This window comes from Aulonocara sp. 'chitande type north' Nkhata Bay, linkage group LG18, assembly GCF_057382095.1.
Source record: "Aulonocara sp. 'chitande type north' Nkhata Bay isolate Kocher_YH1m ecotype deep benthic linkage group LG18, A_spYH_male_GT1.1, whole genome shotgun sequence".
Lineage (NCBI taxonomy): Eukaryota > Metazoa > Chordata > Actinopteri > Cichliformes > Cichlidae > Aulonocara > Aulonocara sp. 'chitande type north' Nkhata Bay.
In genome coordinates, this window is record NC_141361.1 from 28093270 (window position 1) to 28115801 (window position 22532).

The 22532-nt window shown below is 38.8% G+C and overlaps 1 protein-coding gene across 1 annotated transcript in view; it reads left to right on the top strand.

Annotated features, from left to right (window-relative positions):
• LOC147308848 (vertebrate ancient opsin-like) overlaps nt 1-21997 on the top strand; it is an 81250-nt gene extending 59253 nt beyond the window's left edge. The window contains exons 3-4 of the mRNA XM_086271171.1: nt 102-335; nt 17092-21997. Of these exons, the coding sequence (XP_086127297.1) occupies nt 102-335; nt 17092-17373 (516 nt within the window). The 3' untranslated portion in view covers nt 17374-21997. The remainder of the gene's footprint in view (nt 1-101; nt 336-17091) is intronic.
• Nucleotides 21998-22532: the final 535 nt, after the last annotated feature.

The following is a 22532-nucleotide window of genomic DNA, read 5'->3' on the forward strand; positions in this document are numbered from 1 at the left end:
AGCAAAAGGAGGGAAAATGTCCGACCACAATGTCTCATCACAGGAAATCGCCGGCTTATTAAGGTCTTTCTTTTCCACGTCTTTTCTCCCATTGTCTCCAGGTAAGCGGGATCAATGCGTCGATGAGCAGGAAACGTGAGCAGCGCGTGCTATTCATGGTGGTGATTATGGTGATGTGCTACCTAATATGCTGGCTCCCTTATGGCATCATGGCCCTACTGGCCACCTTCGGCCCACCGGGCCTGGTCACACCGGAGGCGAGCATCATCCCCTCAGTCCTTGCCAAAACGAGCACGGTCATCAACCCAGTCATCTACGTCTTCATGAATAAACAGGTAAGAGGAGGGAGGGCTGAGGCTGGGGTCAGTACCTTTTTCTATTTCGCTGTCAAAAAGTGGCAGCCGGAGGTCTTCCTGCCCACTGAGGCGAATGATTATTTCAAGGTGGATTAAAATAATAGAAATTACTCCTTGTTTTCTATTCCTGTCAGGTGAGTCAGTGGCTTCTTGACACTGAATAAACTAAATTATGTACTTGTGTGTGCATGGTGAATAAGAAGGTCTTTGAATCTACCTTTTTTTCTAACATATTTGACGAACTCTGCCAACTCGGCTTGTTCGTCTAAATAAATAACGTCTAAATAAATAATAGACATTGTGATGAGCTAATGAAAACCGAGTGCTTACATGTCTGTTTGTCACGTCAGAGGGGGGTATTTGCAGTGTCGTGCAAGTACCCGTTTTATCAGGTGTTCGTCATTAAAATTGTAAAAGATCTCATTTAATCTTGGCCCACGCTCACGTGAGGCAATATGATGAGACCCTTTGGGTGTTAACTGGGAGCAATTATGTCTTGGTCTTATTTGCTTTTATACTTTAATTACTGTTAAGTTGCCCGTGAGAAGAATTAATAAAGCTCACCTCAGGAGCCTACAGTGTGTCATATGACCCTCATAGCTCATTTCCTTTTACTGTGTTTTCTATTTGTGCTGCGCTAAAGTTCCAATCGGCTGTAACCTCTTCTATCCCGGCTTACTTTTTGCAAAGCAAGAAGTACATAATGCATGGAGACTACCCAACAAAATAACATTTTTAAACAGTCAATACCTGAGCTGGTCTGCTTCAGTGTGATTGTTCTGGTGTGATTTTGTCAACTTTTTGATGCAATATGAAAAATTTTGTTTTGACCAAAACAATAAATAAACTGTCAGCGATCAGTGGTGTGTGAAATTATAGAAAATCACTTAGTTCTAATGGCATCACTCCAAAGAACAAAAGAAAATTGGGAAATATATTCTAACCTAAATGTGTTTGTTTTTATTTTATTTTGTTTTATTTAGGATCCGATTACTGAGAGTAGAAAAACTGGCTGAGAAGCATTCAGGACCGTTACAGTTGTGGTCACATACAGTACATTTGCCAAATTTAAGTGGAAGCAGGAGAGCAAAACTCATAACTATTCATCTGTCAGGAACTGACAGGAATACAGAAACTTTGCCGGCGTCAGCGTGGGCTCTGCTCGTACTTTTTGACTGGAGGGCCAAAGACATAGGGGGAAAGGATGAAAGACAGAAGACACTGAGGACTGAGAAGAGAACCAAAGATCAGAAATGTTTGTTTTCCGTGTGTCAGTGGCCCAACATTCAGAGAATCTCTTCTGATTATAAACTAGCTGTACATATTCAATGATTAAATACTATGGCACACAAAGAAGTTTACATCCAAATAAATAATCAAAGTAAACCTTAAAAGTAGTTTCACATTTGTCATGCAGCTGTTGTTGTTTTGTGTTATTTAATTAAACCCACAGACCAACAGTAAACGCTTATGTTATTGTTGAGTGATGCAGTACTACTTTTTTATCGAGCAGTGTCATCCCGGGCATGACCGAGCTCAGAGCCCAGTGCAATAGTTGAACTGGATCTTAGATTCTTCTTCCTTAAGTGAAACTTTTTGACCAGTAGGAACCAATACTGACACAGTTTACCCCGACGAATGTGACTGGTGGGGATGTTTTTGTCAGCTGATCATTTCTGGGTGCTTGGCTTGGCCTTGTTTGCTGGTGTGTTCTATTGTTTGTGCTAAAATCACACTCAAGTTTTAAATGTTTAATTCATTGGTTGTATAAATGGTTGAGGCATAGAGCTATAGAGACATTCCAAAGCATCGCGATGGCTCACTTGTTCATAGTGTTGGTTAATCTAAATAACAATTTAGTTTTACCTCATTTTAATAAATTGGACACTGACAGATTGATTTGTGTTGCTCTTGGTAGATTACATGAGTCAATACTGAAATTAGCTGATTCTGACAGAGCTGTTTTAATGTGTACATTAATGGCAGGGTTAGTTCCATAAATAGTTGGACTATTTATGAAAACTTTTTGTAGTTTTGCCTCTGCATACCAGTACAGGGGGTTTTAAATCAAATAATTAATTACTAGCTATATTTTTAAAAGACTAACATTTTTGTAGTTTTAGAGTTAAACCTGGCAGTCTTCTTACCAAAGAACATTTGGATTGTTTGACAATCCACTGTGGTGGTGTACAGAGGCAAACTACAACAAACTACCAGCTATGGAACAATACTTTCCACAATCACTGGTGCATTTTTGCATTTGTGGTCTCTCCCTAATTTCCCCCGTTAGGTGAGCGGTCATGTCAAAGTAACATCCACACGAATAGATACGCCAGAATGCCTCGTATTTTTATTCACCTCACATTAGTTATATTTTTACTGTGCTCCCAAAGTTAACTCTAAATTTCAAGTTTACTTTATTCTCCACCTTCCTTATCAGGGTTCTCTCTCAACTCAAGCTCTCTGTGCAAACAATACATTTAAACTCAAGATTTAAGATGTTTTGTTCGTTTCTGAAACATAGTTCATCATCGTGAGCATAAATAGGAGAAGATAAGCGAGACTGTCTCACTGAAGCAGACTGATAAAACTTATTTTTCTTTCTCAATGAAAAGCATTATGCTATGTAAGGCTTTAGCCCTCTCAGGATATCTATGTGCAGTAGATCCTGAGATGTACTATACAAAGAATTATATGCAGTGCAGTATATTGGAGAGCCTTTCAAAGTGCAATACTTTTTCTCAGGCTTAAACTTTCCTTACTGGAAAGTTACTGTGTTACTGCCAAGACTTATTTTACTGTGGAGTTGGAAATCTACTGAAAAAGCATACAAACTCAATATGCTGCTGTCATCTGGAGATACTGCATGCTTCTCCTTACATGTTACATCAGATGCTGAGGCCACCGCCACAGCTAACTGACCTTACAGGGACATTTTAGCCGACACGTCATCAACTTCAACTTCCCCTGGGAGGGAGCCAGTGGGAGAGAATGAAACCAAATGTCCTGTATGTCATTTTCAGTCTTCAATTCCTCCCAGCCCATTACTATGGAAACTGTGAGTTGAGGCGAGTTGAAGACTAAAAATGCTGTACAGATACAAGGATCAGCTGGTTTGTCCCGTCAACGATCAGCTCTGCTCACAGCCGAGACCCCCGGGGTGGTTTAAAAAACAGGGATTATGGGTAAGTTTAATCATCTGTTTATTTTTTAATCACTACTTGAAAATAAACTTGTGAATACTCGTGAATACACTGCTTTATATATAGACCAATCCAAAAATATCTGTATATTGTCACAATTGTCACGTTTTCAAAACTAAAACCTGAGTATGATTTTATTTGACTGACATAAAAATAAAAACTAGGCATTTTTAAAAAGTGAACTAATGACACCAGACTGTGTACTTGGAAAAATATACTAAAACAAAATAAAGATATACAGGAACTGTCACTTGTGTAGCATCTTGTACATGTTACAGCGCTTTAATGCAAAGAGAAAATACATACATTTTCAATGTTAAACATGAAAAACTGAAAAGATGGTGATTGAAACAACTAATAGATCATTGCAGTCTTTGAAGTCCTTACCTCATCTCTTAATCCAACAATAAGTTGTGTAAAGACCTAACCTTGTCATTGTAGACAGGGATTGCATGCATCCATCCATCCATTCGCTTCCGCTTATCCTTTTCAGGGTCATGGGGGGCGCTGGAGCCTATCCCAGCTGTCTGAGGGCGAGAGGCAGGGTACACCCTGGCCAGGTCGGCAGTCTGTCGCAGGGCTAATCATAGACACAAACAACCATTCGCACTCACAATCACTCACTATGGGAAATTTAGAGTTTCCAATTAACCTAACCCCACTAACAGCATGTCTTTGGACTGTGGGAGGAAGCCAGAGTACCCAGAGAGAACCCACACAAACACAGGGAGAACATGCATGTATGTTAGGGTAAATTATATGTGTAATGGTGTTATTGCCTCAGTCCAGCCCCATAAGTACCAAGTCACACTTCTTGATGTTAATTTTAAAACAATCAAGAAAGACAACAAGGACCAACTAGGCTCAAAATTCAAAACAACTGTAGAGGTTTGTTTCCTGGTTATGAATATTTTGCTGATCTCCTGGGAAGAATTCATTCAGTGACGCTCTACACAAACTCTACACAAACTCTACACAAACTGATTTCCTGCAAAATTGAATTTGCAGGAAATCTAAAATGTTCCTACCTTTTCACCTCAGAGTGAGGATATGACTGATTTACAATATAAACCAAGATCAGCCTCTGCTGAATTGGTGATGTGCCAAAAATGTTTTCCCAAATATCATTCTATTCACAAGTTCTTATGTGAATGAATCATTGTTTTTCCAGCTCCAACCCTCTGATTTTTTAATACAATCTATGCTTTGCATTGTAATTCATAGCACTGGGGAGTTTCCTGGATTAAGTCAAGCAAATGTCAAATGAAGCAGAAGGTATCTGCTGATGGCTATCGAAGAAGCTTCCTGACATTCACTCACCTCATACAAGTCCCTTAAACTACGAGACTGTCTTCTGTAATGTAGAAGAATGACTGACTGCAGTTTAACTCTTCTGAAACTGTGGAGAGAGCACTGCAAATGTTTTGATGTATGTCATACAGAGAATTCAGTTAAAATCTATCTATTTGGGTCTATCCATTTTCCATCTAATCCTCCAATAAGAATGTCATTCAATACAAATGCCACATATTTTTGGAATGTGCTGGACCTTTACAAACACAGACAATAAAGATCTGTCCTTTAGGAAAAAACTACTCTCATGTACAGTCACAGCAAAACTGAATAACATTAAACCCAAGACAAAGTCTGATGTTTTTAAGAGAAAGTTGAGCTCCTCTTTCCATATAATATCCGCTCAGTTCACAGGGTTCATCATCATCCACACCTGCTCTAACCAGTCTGAGATGACTCTTCATAAATTCTCTGCAGCCCTTTCTCTCTGAAATATTCTGTCAGTGCATCTTGTTCCTTCAGTCTCCCTGTCATGCTTTATTTAGTTATCTGTCATTATCTTCACCTTTCTCCTGACCTCAACCTTGATGCCTCTGTGCCCTAATTTACTTCATACTTTAGCATTTGTTTGTTGTCTCCATCTTTCTCTCTCCCGTCCTTCTAGCCCTCATCAGTGTGGTGTTTGGACAGCTGAGGGAAGTGGGGAGTGTGCATCAACATTACAGAGAGGTGCTGATCATCTTGTTTCTTTACATCTCCTTGCTAGCTTTCACTCTCCGATGACCTAAAGGTTACTGAAATACTGACAATAGGGACAAACATGTTGCTTATAGACGCAGTGCGTGAAAGATCTTTTTGGTTATGTCCTGGGGCATTTTGCTCTTCTTCTCCTCAGCATCTGTTCATGCCCAGCAAGGTTTTGAGACATAGTGTGCGTGAGAAGTTCAATGACGAGTCAAATGATTACAGGCTCTCATGAGATGAGGTCACAGTGTGGTAAAAAAGTTTGAGATATGTTTTTAAGTCGAAGAATAAAAAGTCTTAAAAAGACAACACTTCGCAACTTTGCCAACCTGTAAGGGGCTTTAAATCAGGAGATTGTTGATTAAACTGAAGCAGGTGGAGTACACAAACTACTTATTTAATGTTGTATTTAAGGAAGAGCGAGGGCCTACGGTGCCCCCTAGAGATGTACAAACTCCAAAACAGAACGGAAGTGCTCCAGGACGCTAGGGGCAGTGTTGAGCTCAATTTGCAAAATAAACGGCAAGTTTGTTGCAAACATGGAGTTGGATACAGGCGGAAAACACCTGCAAGGATAGAACAACCACGCTTTATAAGAAAGGTAATGTGCAAACTGTTGTTTGTTTGATTTTTTAAAAATTGCTATGAATGCTTAGTTTATGGTGGAGTCAAATCCTACGTTAGCTAACAGTCAGTGTGGTTGGCTTAGAGAGAAGCCCAACACTGCCCCTAGCATCCTGGAGCACTTCCGTTATGTTTTGGAGTTTGTACATATTTTGGAGTTTGTACGTGCTTTGTCTCTAGGGGCCACCATAAGGGCCCCAGTGCAGACTCGTAACTTAAAACAACCTTTCACTAGAGGTAAATCATAACACATCAAAGAATGCAATTATAGTAAGGCTCGCAGGGATATAAGGGATACCAGAACTATTAAATGAAAGAGTCGCGTCATCTCCATTCACTTCATTAGACCATTTTTTACAGGAATGGTGGAGCCTCACAATAGTTGTCAAAGTTAGCAAAATGTACTAGATGTGCCATAGAGATATAGAAGAACACACATTCCAACTGCCCACTAAGCGCTTGCTGGAACTATTTGAAGGCTACATTAGTGATGTGGGAGGACAGGGACAGGTGCTGCTAGGGCAAGACAGACGTCTCTCACGAGTCCTTTAGTGCTGCAGGCAGGCAAAGTGTTCAAATAGGCACAACTTCAGTTTTTTTATTTCTATATGATGAACCCTGCATTATTAAGTGATAAGAACAAGTAATCTGATGCCCTGTAATCATTATGACGCTATAATTTGAGATACAATAAATAAAATACATTTTTGTACAAAGTATCGGTATCGGATCAGTATCGTCGATACCACCCTGAATATTACTTGGTATCGGATCGGAAAGGAAATCAGTGGTATCGCACATCACTAGGCTACATGACCCTGAATTCTGAACTCCCACTGAATAGGATGACGTAACCAAAGGCCACAGCGAGACAAGAACTATAAACGCACACCCAGTAATCAGGGAGATTAGACAAACCAGGAAAACTCACTGGGGGAAATCAAGACTGGGAAAATTAAAACTGAACACTAAACACACAGGACAAGGATTAGCAAAATAAAACAGGAAACACTAAAGCGGAGACAAGGACTCAAATATATGAACTTGACACAGAAAGACAATCATGGAGACTAGCACAAAGACGAGCCTGAGGGAAAAGGAAGGAAATACAAAGCGGAACTTATAAACCTATGTTCATCAATAACTAACCAAAAGATAAAAGACAAAAATAATAAAATAGGAAACTAGTAACAGGGGTCAGAATATTAATAAAATATAACAATAAAAATCACGAACACATGGAAACACAAAACACTATAAACCAAATTTAGGAATAGAATCTGGTCTCCAAACCAAAAGAAACCCACAAAATGTCAAAACTGTGATTTTAAGTAAAACAGCCGTCTACGTGCTGCAGTTAGAGATGTTTCTCCAAACTAAAGTAGACATTTGGTTGGAAATAGTGGTGAAAATCATTGAGTAACACACAGTATAATGCTATCATGATAGTTCCACAAAGTAACAATATTAAAAAATACTGTCAGACTAGATATTCACATGTAGTGGTAGCCTATTAATATAACAGTGCCTCATCCAACGTAGGCTTCAGTCACACTAGAGTATAAATAGGATGGCAATTTCCATCTGGTGAAGAAAAGCCATTAGTTGGTGAGTCATTCAGTTTTTTGCTGTCTGGGGTAGATTGCAAGTAGTCACGGCAACCAACGAGCATGCAGCACCCTCAGCCCGGGTGACCACTTTTGTCACAATGCGATTGGTGGAAAGCAACTTGTCTCTCTCCAATCTCAATCTCAGTCAGATTGGTGAAGGTTTACAGACGGAGTACATTCACCATCTAGTTTATAAATACAGACAGACTGCCAACATGTTCTAATCAGAGTCAGTCTGTGCTGATTGGTGCAAACGATCTGCTCCATCAAATACTGAACCACACAAACCTGAGCTGCAAATGTCTGACAGTATATAATGTTTTGTTTTCTTCTGCACATCACACATGTCAGCTGCTACAAAATGAAGCTTTCAGGGTTGCATGAAATAATAGTTTTTAATACAGCAACTCTGGATAAATCCACTCCTTCATTCTTTGCTCAGTTGTAAGAACCACACACACTCCTCAGTAAATCTTAAGAGAAAAGTTCACCCTTGTATCATAAACATATTGATTCTTCTTCAGCATCCTTCAGAATCTTTATCTAAACTGCCATGCTCTTGTCAGAGAGAAACACAGCATTAAACCTGCACTTTCACTGTGTTATTTTGTTAGTGCGTTACTGGCATTCTCATTTTTGAGCTGCAAATTTGCAATGCTCTTAAAAGAATGCAGGTTATTAATGAAATTAACTACTTTCTATTTGCTATTAAATCATTCAGCTGTGGACCAGTCTATGGCTGAGGGTATCATGCTTGATGTGTGAATTCTGCACACAGGTGGCGAGTCCAGCTCTAAGGTACGGATTTGCAGATTTGAGATTAATCACAGTTAATTGTGATGTTATTGCAAACTGGTGGCATGTAAGTGCCGACTTTCGGTAGCACAGCAGTCTTCCCCAACTCTTTTCTCTAGTGTGACTGCAGCATAACTTTACACAGCACCTCTGTTGACAGGCCGGCACTCAGCAGCTGAATACATCGACATGAGTGAATGTTAACATCACTGAAGAGAGGTCAGCTCCAGTTTCAACATTGAGGTTTTTAACAGTTATCATGCACGTTAACATGGCCACCATTTAACTAAAACTAGAGCAATAGAAATTATTGTGACATATTTCAGAGTGACTCTTCTCCCAACGCTGCCCCACTACAACCAGTCTCGGGGTTCCAACACCTGCTGAATCTCACTTTAACCCGTGACTGTGAGTGGAGACAGTCACTCATCTACATCTACAATGTAAGCAACAGGAAACAGATATTTCTTTTACATTTACTTTGTTTTCCTCTGCTTGTATTCTGCAAAACAGATGTTCAAGTTGTGTCCATTCATTCAGAATTAGAATTTAATTTGAAATAAAGTTTCTATTCTCTTATATTAATATTATTCTATTATCCACACAAAATAGCTACTTTTTAATTTTATATGAGTGGTTTTATATATACCACACACACACCTACATATATACAGTCTAGTTTGGACACACCACTGCACATTTAATGGTTTTTCTTTATTTTTACTACTTTCTACATTGTAGATACAAACTGAAGGCATCAAATAGATGAAGCAAGATATGTGGAATTATGTAGCAAAGAAAAAAATGATAAAAAACTCTAAATATGTCTTATATTTTAGATTCCTCAAAGTAGCCACCCTTTGCTTTGTTGACAAACCCTTGGCCTTCTATCAATGGGCTTCATGACGTGGTCACCTGAGATGGTTTTCACTTCACAGGTGTGCCTTATCAGGGTTCATTTGTGGAATTTCTTGCCTTCTTAATGGGGTTGAGACCATCAGTTGTGTTGTGCAGAAGTCAGTTTGGTACACAGCTGACAGCACTATTTGACAACTGTTAGAATTCATATTATGGCAAGAACCGACCAGCTAAGTCCAGAGAAACGACAGTACATCATTACTTTAAGAACTGAAGGTCAGTCAGTCAATAGTAATGTGCAGTTGCAAAACCCATCAAGCACTACGACGAAACTGGCTCACAGTCACCTGACCTAAACCCAATCAAGATGGTTTGGGATGAGCTGGCAAAAGGGCCAACAAGTGCTCAGCATCTCTGGGAACTCCTTCAAGACTGTTGGAAAACCGTCTCAAGTGACAACCTCATGAAGGTCATCGAGAGAATGCCAAGAGTGTGCAACGCAGTAATCAAAACAAAGGGTGGCCATTTTGAAGAATCTAAAATATAAAACATATTTGGATTTATTTCACACTTTTTTGTTTACGACATATGTGTTCATTCATAATTTTGATGCCCTCAGTGAGAATCTACAATGTAAAAATAGTCATGAAAGTAAAGGAAAACGATTAAATGAGAAGGTGTGTCCAAGCTTTGATTGGCAGTTGTGTCTGTGTATGATTGAGTTACACTATTGTGGCAGTTCATCTTAGCCGCCCTTGAGTAAGCTTTCGCTCATTCTTTCACCGTTTCCCCTGTGTCTGAATTTCTTCTTCTTTTCTGTAAAATAGTTGTAAACATTGATTCACTGTCCTCTCATTTGAAAAAGCAAATATATAAGGAGACATAAAGTAATCAGATTAGTGAGGGGAATCTTTTTAGAGCATCCATATAAGAATGACTGTCTCACAAGAGAGTCACATGATATTGATATATTATCCACCCTTATTTGAAAGTACCAACAACCAAAGGGCAGAATATTTAAAATCAATTTCAAAACAAATAAATAAACAGACTGTGGTACCTGCGCTAATTGTACTGGAGAAGTGCAGAATTCCAGAATTCCCATTGTGGTTTATTTTTTCTTCATTTTAAGCAGCAATAGAGGTTTAGTGGAATAAGCCATTGCGTTTTGGCTCCACAAATAACACTTAACAGAAGCCATTTTTTGGTCTCTAATGATCAGTGGTTAAAAAATGGTCAAGATACAATCTGTGATATTCTGTACACATGCTTTCAATTACACAAACACATGTCTGGGTCACATGCTACTGTCGTGAATCTAATTCAATCAATAAATGACTTTTGAACTAATTATCTGTGTACACTCGACCTTTTTGTCTCTTTCCAAATGCCACATGTGCGATTTCACTGCTGTGATGCCTTAAATCTAAGCACATGCTGCGAAAAAGTTTCACTGTATTTTGCACCCATGAGAAAATGTAGTAGACTATAAGTATACATGAAACTCAGAAAGTATACTAAGTATACTACGTTTACTCAAGAGTGGCATCTTCAGAGTCCACATTAACACGAACTCAGGAGGAGGACTAAATTGGAGTTTAATGCCAGCCGTTGTGTTGAGAATATGTTACAGACATGGATAGAAATGCATAGAATTGAAAATAAACCTGTATACCTTGAATCCATTGTTACATTTTTAACTTGCTGCTGAGGCCTTTAATTATTCAGAATCTTTCTATCCATCTATGTGCAAGAAATACCCAGGTTTATGCTGGATAACACTTTATTTTTCTTTCTTTCTTTTTTTGTTAAGAGATTGATATAAAACAGCTAAATCTGCATGAAATCTCAATCTCGAGACTTCCAGTTCTGTTTCTTGGATTTAAAAATGTATCCAGAGGTCCACTGACTATTTATTATATCCTGACAGAAGGTGTATACATTTCAATGCTTTCCCTCTGTACCTTGGAGACAGCCTGTCCTTTCTTTTCACAAACTGTGATGTATTCTGACTCTTGGTGCTTGTGAGAATACAGTATTTGTGGAAGTGTAGACCAGTAATGGTTCAGAAAGATAATGTTATCAGTTAAAAGAGTTCTGTTTACTTTAAGGCAGTTTGCTGTTTGTTAGTTTAAAGCTAGTTTTACAGAATTCGGTCCAAAGGTACTTAACCTAACTTTATCTTTATTCATTTTTGTATTCATCTTGCAGATAATACAATTTACTGCATGATGTTACTGTTGATAACGAGGCCATGATCAACTATAAGATTAAAATGCTTTTATCCATTTAAGTTATAGCTGATTTATTTCCTGCTTATTTGATTGGATCCACCAAGTGATGTTTAGAGACCAGCTGATTTAATAAAAGCTTTATGTCTTTATTTTGATTACAGAGAAATGCAGTTATGATTGCTTTTATATTGTAAAGCTCTTCTGCAACTTCAATCATGCATCCAGCTTTTTGCACAGTGCGTGTCTTTCATTGCCCATTAAGCTAATATGCTGAGAAGCACTGGAATGTACTGGTGATAATTCCGAAGCGTGAGCTCAGGTGAAGCCCTGCAATCATCCCATTTACCTGTGAAGAGCAGTGACACTATAGTGCAGAACCTAACAGTGCAAAATCCATGATTATGTTAAACAGTACTTTTGTTATTATTTCCCACTCTGAGTAGTTACTGGGAAATGAATGAAGAACTGAGAGGTCCTTCAAAATGTCCTAATCAAGGACTATCTGTTAATTAATTAGACTGAACAACACTCCGCAAAAATATTTCACTGTTTCAATGTTTTATGTATCTGTGGAATCTTAGGATTATCACATTTTTCAATAACTTATAAGTTTTTACATCCCATGTTACAACCTTTAAAGTGACTTTACTATATAAGTGATTTAGAGTTCAAAATAAACCTTATTTATCTCATATTAGGCCTTGGTGCAGTCCTACAATTCATCCACAGTCTGAATCAAGCTGTTTTAGTTCTTCTTTAAGGTCTTCCCCTCTCTAAATTAAGCCTTTAAGTCTTCTGACTGGCTCCTCCTGGCATTATGCAGAAGAAAGAATAGAAGTACATGTCTAAAACGTCCATCATATAAAACATCTGATGAGCATGTTAATTCCAGTTTTCAATAGTGCAAGTCTGGATCTCTCACACTCATATAGAAAGGTAACACTCCATTACCTCTCAAACTAAAGATATAAATCCACTGTCTCCTACTGTCTTCTACTCTAGGGCAGTGTATGGCAGCGAATATATGATATACATCATCAAATATGGATTTAGGATATTAGGTTTGTGGAATAAGAACAACGATGCTTATAGCCTTCACAAACAAGATGCTGAACATCTAAACTGCCTTTCCGGTGAAGTTGCAGTAATGGAGCTGGTAATAACAGAGTACTGCAGGAGCTGCAAAATTAAGAGGCAAAGGTGCTGAGATCTTTGCCTCCCACCACTTCAGAGACATTTTCATTTTGTCACAGCTCACATCAAACACATCTCTGTCACAAAATAGAAGAAACTTCTGATTAAAGCAGGCCCAAAAAAGTGATAAATGTATGTTATTAGGGTCCACCAGGTGGACACAACCCTGTCGTCACCATGTCAGAGTTTGTTGGGAGTTTTTGCAGCATTTCCCCAATGATTGTTTTGTTTCTTTACTAGCCTTGCACCTACATGATGAGTACATAATTGTACCCCTTCCTAATGCTAAAGACCAGCCATCATTTCTCCAGCAGTGGGACTGTAATTTTCCTGGTACAAGGAGGGCTCGGGTGTGTTCTGCTATGCCTGAAGTCCTTGTTTTTCTGTAGCAGCACACAGTAGGGGATCACCTCTGTTTGTAGATCTGCAGGGCAGGTCTCAGCCTAGAGTCAGCCTTTTTCTGGAACTAAAGTGCAGTAGCTTACCAATAGCCCAGTGAACGCAGCATGAACCCTAGCTTTGTTTTCTGCTTCATTAATTTAACACCATTCATGTTCAGAGTTACAGAGTCAGCGTCCTCTTCCCTTACAGCCTATTTTGTTATACAGAGACCGAGCGACACCACAGGTCCTCAATTTCTCGTCTCCAGAGGGTTGTTATGTTTATCCAAAGCTGACTCTGCAGCATTAAGAACAATGGAGATAATGATTGTGGATGCCAGTGCTGCTCCAAAACCAATGGGACATTATTCCTACATCGAATAAGGTTAATGCAAAAAGTCAGTTATTCAGAGCAGCATGATATAATTTTATTTTCCCTAAAACAAAAACAAAAAAATCAAATTCATTCTATTTGCTACACATTCACATTTTCCTCATTACATCAAACAGCCAACGCTTTCAGAAATGCAAGACAATGCCACAGTTTTTAAGGTAAACCCCAAAGGCTGGTGAACGGAGGCTAGACCACAAACACAAATGTAAGTGGTATAAGCAGAATAAACTTAACAATGTGATTATTTGTGTGTGTGTGTGTGTGTGTGTGTGTGTGTGTGTGTGTGTGTGTGTGTGTGTGTGTGTGTGTGTGTGTGTGTGTGTGTGTGTGTGTGAATCTGAAAAAGAGGGCATTGGCTTCAGGAAGAAATCCATGGTTTTGAAAGGCCACTTGAATGAAGCCTTGTGCTGAAGGTTTTCTTTTTCTTCTTGTTTTGTCTTTTAGCACCTTTTGCTTCCCCTGCTGTACAAACTTTTAATGAAATGATTAAACTTTTTGGATTTGGCATTTAGCAGATTTGGCTTCAGCATGGAGTGCACTTTCTGTTTTAACTGGCACAACTTTCATGTTGTTAAAAGTGCTAAATGATTTGTGGCACTGCACAAAACACATTGAGAACCTAATTGGGAACATTTGGAATAACCACGTATGAGAATACATATACAAAATAAGCCCATTTTCTCACCCCTTTTTTGTGTGTGTGAACAGTAAGCACTGAACTCACATTTAAATTTAAACATTTCTTTTAAAATACAACACACCCCTTTTATTTCTTCATAATTTGCTTCCAATCAACCAGACTGGAAGCCAGAAGCTCAAGTAATAGTTCTCCTGGCTTTCTAGAGAAGTAATTTACTAAGTTTTAATCTATGAAAAATGCTAAAGATGATAGAGTTTCACAGGAATAAAATAGTATTTTTGCACTAACAAGGTAATTCTCAAAGCCAGAATACAATAAATCTAATATAGTGTTATATATTAGAGGAGTTGAACAAGTGGGGTGAAAGAAGAAATGGTAGCCCTAAAAAAAGAAGGTGGAAGGGTAGCTGTCAAGCCATTCCTAAGTAAGGATGAGGTATGCCAAATGACACAATAACTTGTGTGAGAATCAGTGGCAACAGGACTTATGGAGTGATGAATGCAAATTTGAAATTGTTAATGTAAATAAACAGCCATAAGTAGAGGTCAGGAGAGAGATCCAGCAGTGACAGTCTACAGCCATCTGTAAAACACGGTTTTGTTGGGGATCTTGTCAAATTCGACAGAATTAAAATACCACCAGACTGTAATCCATCATGCAAAGCCATCTGGAGAGCATCTGATTGGCAATAAAGTAATTTTTCACAGCACAGCAGAGGTAACACAGTAGAACCTGGATACACCCTCCACTTGCCATCCTTTGCAAGGGCGTAATTCCCCCCCCCCCCCCCCCCCCCACACACACACACACACCCCCCGACAGCAGGAGGTGTATAATTTTTCCACCAACACGAAAGCGGTGTTTTTTGTTTTTTCATTTCTTGCTCATAAGCAGAGAGTGCTTGCTGCGCTGTCCTTAGACAGCAAACGTGACGAAACTATTCAGGAAAAAAACGCTGCGTATATATTGTTTATCATGACTCTGGCTTTACGTGCCCTATCAGCACAATTTAAAAACTGGTATATATCACCTTGTTTCTTTGTCATCTCGACGTGGTCATGTGATTGGCTTACCACGACTACTTTATTCTTTCTCAGTCAAACAGCAGCAGTCATGCGTTTGTTTTGCCCCCTTAGCTCCAGGTGTTGTGCCAAAAAGTGATCGTCAGGCAGAAAGTGATTGCTGTCTGCAAGACCGCGCGCAGCTGCTTATAGCTGTAGCGCCCAGATTACTTACATAGACAGCTACTTCCATGCAACTGAAGGTGCGGTAAGCTGAAGACAGCTTCAACCGTCTGTTTGCTGAAAAATAGTAACGCGACCACATTTTCTTGTTAGTAACTGTAACGACGTTGTAACGATAGAAATAGTAATTAGTTAGATTACTAATTACCATTATTCCCATCACTGGTTATTACCAGTAAAATAGTTGCATGTTTCATCATCTGGGAATTTACCCAGATTTATTTACTTATTTAGACAGAGATCTTGACACCCCCCCTGTCATGGTTGGCTGTGTGGCAGGTGGGCAAGCAGGAGTGGTGGATCCAAAATGCAGGACTCAGACACAGAAGTTCAACTTAAAGTGCAGCTTTATTGCTGTAAAACCTCTTACTAACTAAACTCACCAAAAGACAAACAAAAACGCTGGTGGACTAAAACACTGAAGCAGAAATACTGAACTGAAACTAGAGCTGGAAACAAAACACTGGTAACACGGAGGCAAAACACACACAGCTTGTTGAGGGTACGACGCAACACTGACTCAGAGAAACACAGGGTCTAAATCAGGGGTGCCCAATCCCGGTCCTCGAGAGCTACCGTCCTGCAGCTTTTAGATGCATCCTTGTTCCCACACACCTGAATCAAATGAATGGCTTGTTATCAGGCCTTTGCCAAACATGATGGCATGCTGAAGAGGTAATCAAACCATTTGATTCAGCTGTGTTGGAGTAGGGATGCATCTAAAAGCTGCAGGATAGTAGCTCTCGAGGACTGGGATTGGGCAGCCCTGGTCTAAATACACTGGGAAGTAACGAGGAGAATGAGACACAGAAGGAGAGCACAGCTGGGGGAAATTAGAACTGACGAGACAAGCAAAGCAGGACACATTCACATAAGACACGGACCTACAAAGTAAAACAGGAAGGATCACACAGAGACGCGAACTTGACACAGTGGAGACAGCAACTAAGAAACACAGAGATATAAACCATAAGGCAGAGGACTCTAAGAACCGAGAGACACAGAGGGGAACTCAAACATGCAGACACAGACTTACACAGAACAGAGGGGACACAGAAACATGAAGACAAGGGATCGAAACTAGAAACCATAGAAACTCACACCAAGTACAATAATACAAAAATCACAAAGAACTAAAACGCTGGGTCAGGAGACCCAGGACCCTGATACCCCCAATGTTCAACACAAAGTTACACCGATGATCCTTTGCACAAATAACCTACATCAGTTGAAAATACAGTGATGGCTCACACTCATAATTAAGAGAGAGAAGAGTGAGACTAAGAAAATAAAGATTATGAGTCACTATAAACTTCCCTGTTGAAGAAGCAGCAACTTTGCTAAAAATGCATCAAGCTGGTATTGTCCTTAAAGCAATATTAGAAAAAGGTATAAAATGCAGCCTAGAAACATTAGAACTAAGTGTTTAGTTCATAAAGTTTTGTCCTCTGTGGTCTCTTGCATATAACTGTGTAGTTTAAAAGAAGCTTGACCATATGTTTGTGCTGTATGCTTGCCTCAGTTTTACAGGTGCTTCCAAGCCCTGCTGCAGTGTGAAGCTCCTCGAAGAGGCTCCAGCTTAAAGAGTTCCTCCAAGGTCCCCACCAAGGCCATGAGGGGAATAGCAGGAACTGGTCCCCGCCGTACTAACGAATTCCTATTTATGGTAGCCTCATTGGGTCAACCAGCTGCTACAGTCCCCCGACTGGGGCTCTCATGTGAACCTACTATCGATATCACAAAAGCCCCTTCTTCAGACAATAAACCTGTTGTAGTCTCACTAGTGGCTCACCGTGAATGCTGACAATTGGTTATATAATCATAAAACCCTAAGGTCCCCATCCAGGAGATCAGTGAAAAAGAAAGAGGTGGTTTTACTGAGACTTGGAAAGCGGCGGTCTGCCAGTCCAGGTGGATTCAATGTGACTCCAGCATTAACTCTGGCCTGCCTAGTACAGATGATAGATCAGTAAGAAAGGGCTGTCTCTGGAAAATGTGAGCAACTATCAGAGATGACAGTAAATCTACAGAAGCTGGGAGTTTGTATATTTTACTGAGAAAAGAAACACTCATGATCCTTTCTTAGAAAGCACATTTAAAGGATGCTCTTATCAGAGCTCTGGAGTCAGACTGTAATAAAAGAGGAATTATAAGGATAATTTTGTGCAATATCTCATTCTCTTAAAATGTCATAACAATAGCGTGTTCAGGAGTGCTGGGGAAGGGCTATGATTGGTCTGTACTGATTGTTACTGACAGCAGTTACAAAGTGAAGTGAAATTGAAGAACACCAGCCACATATGACTGCAAGCTTTTTGAAGTCCTTCAGAATGAGAAAACTTTAATAATCTGTGCAAGGGGAATGCTTTTGCAGCACTTGCACAAATAAAAGAAAGTTGTAAAATTACACAGAAACACAAGAAAGTGTAATGCAATAAAAGTACCTGAGAAACGACAGAGGTGCAAACTTAAATGGAAGTGGTGATAACTTTACCACCATAGAGTGGCAAATTCTATAGAAAACTATAGAGTTAAGTCTTCAAACCAGCAATAGTAGCGGCCATAACAGTTACAAGAAAAAAATCAAACGAGTGCAATAAGTCAAGATGTTAAATTGGGTAAAGAGAAGGAGTAGCATTCACAATTAAATGTCTTAATAAAAAGTTAATTGTACATTTAACATTGCTAGTATGCCGGGGGTGTTTGGATTTTTTTCAGGGAGATAGACTTTGGAAAGAAATACTGTAACTGCAAGTTGGAAATCACTGTACAGCCCATTCAGTAATGGCTGTGAATGTGCAGTCTAATGTAAAGGAGTTTGATGAAATGCAGCATCTAGCAATGTTAAATATTTAGCATTTGTATACCTCGAATTTTATATTCATGCTGTGTTTTGTTAGAGTTTTAAATGTGTATTCAGAGGAAAGAGGTAACATCCTAAAATGTTAGTAGAAGATTCAGATAACTACGAGTTTAGTTTATTGTTCATAAGCATGCTGTCTGCAAAGTTTGGGCACAAATCAGCTTAGCTCATAATCTTCACAGTAGCTGATATATTTATTTTCTCAAGAGTCATTCTGCAGAGTTTTGCAGTTCAATAATCAGTATCACATCTGACAATGTGCTCCAAAGTGTCTCCAAAGCACTCCATTGCAAGCAACTCATATAAGTTAAATGGAAAGAATTTGCTTTATCATATCATGTTTTCCATGTATTTGTCAGCATCTTGGTTTTTGGGGGTTTTTTTGCTAAGAAATTAAAAATCTCTCCCTTCATGAAATGCAAAGATTACAGTAGAGTTTCTGAATGCATCAAAGCTGTGTTGTCAGTAAATGTTTAAACTGTATATGATGTGGAGCCACTTTTGCTACTGCATACAGCATACACCTGTTGGCTACAACAAGGACAGCAATGGCAGGTGAGGTGAAAAACATTGATTATATTATTACCAATCTGTCAGTGTGTAGGAATTATTGGGCAGCAAAAATCAACATTTTTTTAAGTCCAACCTGGAAATAACTTACAAACAAGAGAAAATGGTAAGTGTGCCCATTTTTCTTGGTCAGCTTCTGATGGTTGGACAACTGGACTACTAGCATTTCCAAAATAGTGATTGTTGTGAATTTTTCCCAAAAGCGAGCTAAAGAAGGAAAACAAGTAAACCAGCAACAGGGTCATGAGCACCCAAGACTCACTGATGCACGATGATTCCTTGAAGGAGGGTTGAAGGCTGAAGAACACATTTTCTTTTCTATTATGTTGACAGCTGAGTGTATGTGCATTATTTACAAGAGGAAGAGATGGCAGCAGGATGCACTACTGGAAGTAGTTAGGCAGACCAAGGTAGTGTAATACTATGGGAAATGTTCTGCTGGGAAAGCTTTCCCATATGGAAAAGAAATGGAAAAAACTTATAAAAGACTTGCATAAGATGTGGTCTACATCATATAATGAATCCTATAAAACTTATATGATTTACTCATGAAAGTGGCCACTTTCTCATTACTTTCATATATTGTTTTAGTAAATATTGAACCCTGATTCTTTTATTCTTCTACTGGACTAGAGAACACAGACTATCCAAACCATACAAGTTTCATTCATATAATTTTTCAAGGGATCTTATATGTGTTTTCACTCTTTTATGCTTTTCATACAAGTTTCACACAAGACAGATACAAACTTTATAAGATTAATATAAATCTTTTTCATATGGGTTGGTTTTGGAGTTCATGTGACACATTAAGAGGTATCACATAAATATTGTTGCTCACCATGTATGTTTCATGGCAGGGTATTCTGAAATGACAATGGGCTCTTTCAGCAAACTATGCTGCAATATCAACTGCAATGTTCGGGAAAGTTGACTAATATAAGAAAAATTTGATGGTTTTGATGTGGTCATTAAATTCCCTTGATTTGTGATTTGGGATGTGCCAGTTTAAAGTAAAACAAAAAACCAAAACAACTGTTAATGTCTTCATGCCTGACAACCCAGGAGGTCTCGTGGCGTTCATTCATCGACTGCTCAGAGCTGTTTTAGCAAGAGGGGAGCACAAAATTACACACTGTTGTGGCTGAATGGTATAAGTTTGTATTGGCAATTTTTGTAAATCACTTTTACCACAAAAGCTGTTTTGAGTAAAAACAAAACAAAACAATTTTGGAGGTGCATTGTTCAATATTTTTTTACATCTAAATATACCTGCAGTGTGATTTTGGTTTTTTGTTGGGTTTTTTTAGAAAAATCTTTCTAAAGCAGAACGGTCAAAGATTTTAGATGTTTGACTTCGATGTGTTATGGGAAATGCAGATGGACTCAGACAGCAGAACGCACGGAGGCACAGAGCTGCAATGAAGCAAATTTATTTACAGTGAAGGGCGAATTTTCATGGACAGTGTATTTACAACAGAATGTGAATGGGAACGTGGAGCCAGGACGTGCAGGTGAAGAAACACACACTGGTAGCGCACTCGATTTGGTACTGTTTGCCAAAACCTCCAGAAGGAAACGAACCAGACGAGGCGACCCGAAGAAACAGAGAGGCGAAATCCTGGGGAGGAAACAAAACCCTGTACTGTCACCAGCAAAAATAATCCACAGGCTCCAACAGTAACGCAGGTGTCACTGCCCCTTTACACACTGAGGAAAGTTTCTGTTAAAGTTTCAAAACTGACTCACCCATAGTTTTCCTGACAGTAAAAATGGGTCTGAGCTCTTATAGGTTAAAGAAGACGGACATCAGTAATGTCTCATGTATGTATATGTTAAGCAATGATTTGTCATTAGCTGTTCAGGGGATGTTATGGGTGCATATAGAGCTATTTAGTGTAGTTTGAGGGCTGGCGTCATTTTTTGTTACTAGATCAAAACCCATATTCAAATGAAAATGTTGACTGTGAGCTCTCAGTCTAAAAAGCATATTGCCTGCATAACCCTGAGCCTAGAGGAGCTACATTCATTTTGTGGTGAAGCTCTTAGAGCACCACCAATGTATAGACATTTAAAAAGAAAAAAGCTAACAAGAGATGTTAAATATAGCTGATAAAACCTTCGGCTGCTTTAAAAAGTGTTTAAACAGTGATTCAAGAGATTTCAACACTTTTGGAACATCTCTATTCCGAGGGTTTTTCAGTGTTTAAACTATAAAATGACGAGCATAGAAAGATCGATTTTTTACAATAAATTATTATTATCTATTCTTTCCAAGCTGCAAATGTTGATCAGTGTGTAGAAAGTATTTTCCAATGCATCTTGTGTTCATAGTGCATGAACACAAGTGGTTACACTACAGCCCAAGTTTGATTCTTCTCTTCTTTTCTCTTCCTGGCTCTCAGTATCAAAAGCACAAAGACTAAAAAAGTAAATCTTAAAAAGCATTGCTTTTTGCATGCTGTTATTAATACTGAATTTCAGACTATGTGTGTCAGATAGCAGAAGATGTTTTTTCATTACTTGAGGTCCTGGGAACTACTTCCAAGGACCTTTAATATCTCAAATCTGGGTAGAGTCAGGAGACAATCTGTCTCTGACATTATGATGATGGACTTCATTAAACCTGAGTCTCAGGGCATAATGTCTGATTATTTAACTGAATAGTCTCAAGGCTAGACTGAAGATGGGGTGAGTAGTATCCTTTGTTCTTTGATCTTATTTCAACAGTGATTATAACTGAGTAATATTGCATTGTTCCAGAAGCTGTGAGTAATAATGTAAAACAAATATGTGCCTATGAGTCAAGGAGTCTCATCAAATTTTCCTGACTGTAAGTCAGATTTGACAAAATAACTGTCTAAGATGATGTTTTAGGAGGTTTTGTTACTTACAAGTGATTAAAATGATTGTATTTCACATTGTAAAGTTAAAATATATTTCTGAATTCACTAATAAATTGAGTAAGACAAAAATAAAGAACTTATTAAAAACTGAGCACTCACTGAGAAATAATGTCCTCTTTTTATCCCACGTACCCCATAATTCACAGTATGATGAATATGCCTACAGTGGAACCCCGACTTACGAAATTAATTTGTTCCCGAGAGTCTTCGTAAAACAAAAATTTTCGTAAGACGAAGCACCCATCGCGCGTTTTGACTGAGGCGATGCTGAACGACAGGTTATAGGCTAATTGCTATCTAGAACAACAACCAAGGGGTTGTCACATGATTCGGAAGGCATTGTGGGCATTGTAGGCTCAGCCAATCAGAGCCAGCGGATTTCATTACTCGGGCATTTTGCCGTAACATGGGCAAAATATTGCTGTTCAGTGCCTTCCTAACTTGAATTTTTCGTGAAACTGGGTATTCGTAAGTCGGGGTTCTACTGTATTTTAGGGTAAGTCTTGAAATATGAGATGATGGGTGTTATTTGAACAGTTATATGATTGTTAAAATGCCAAAGGGTGAAAATGACTCTGTTGTGGTCACTACCACAAATCAGTAACATTCTAATGCAAAATATTG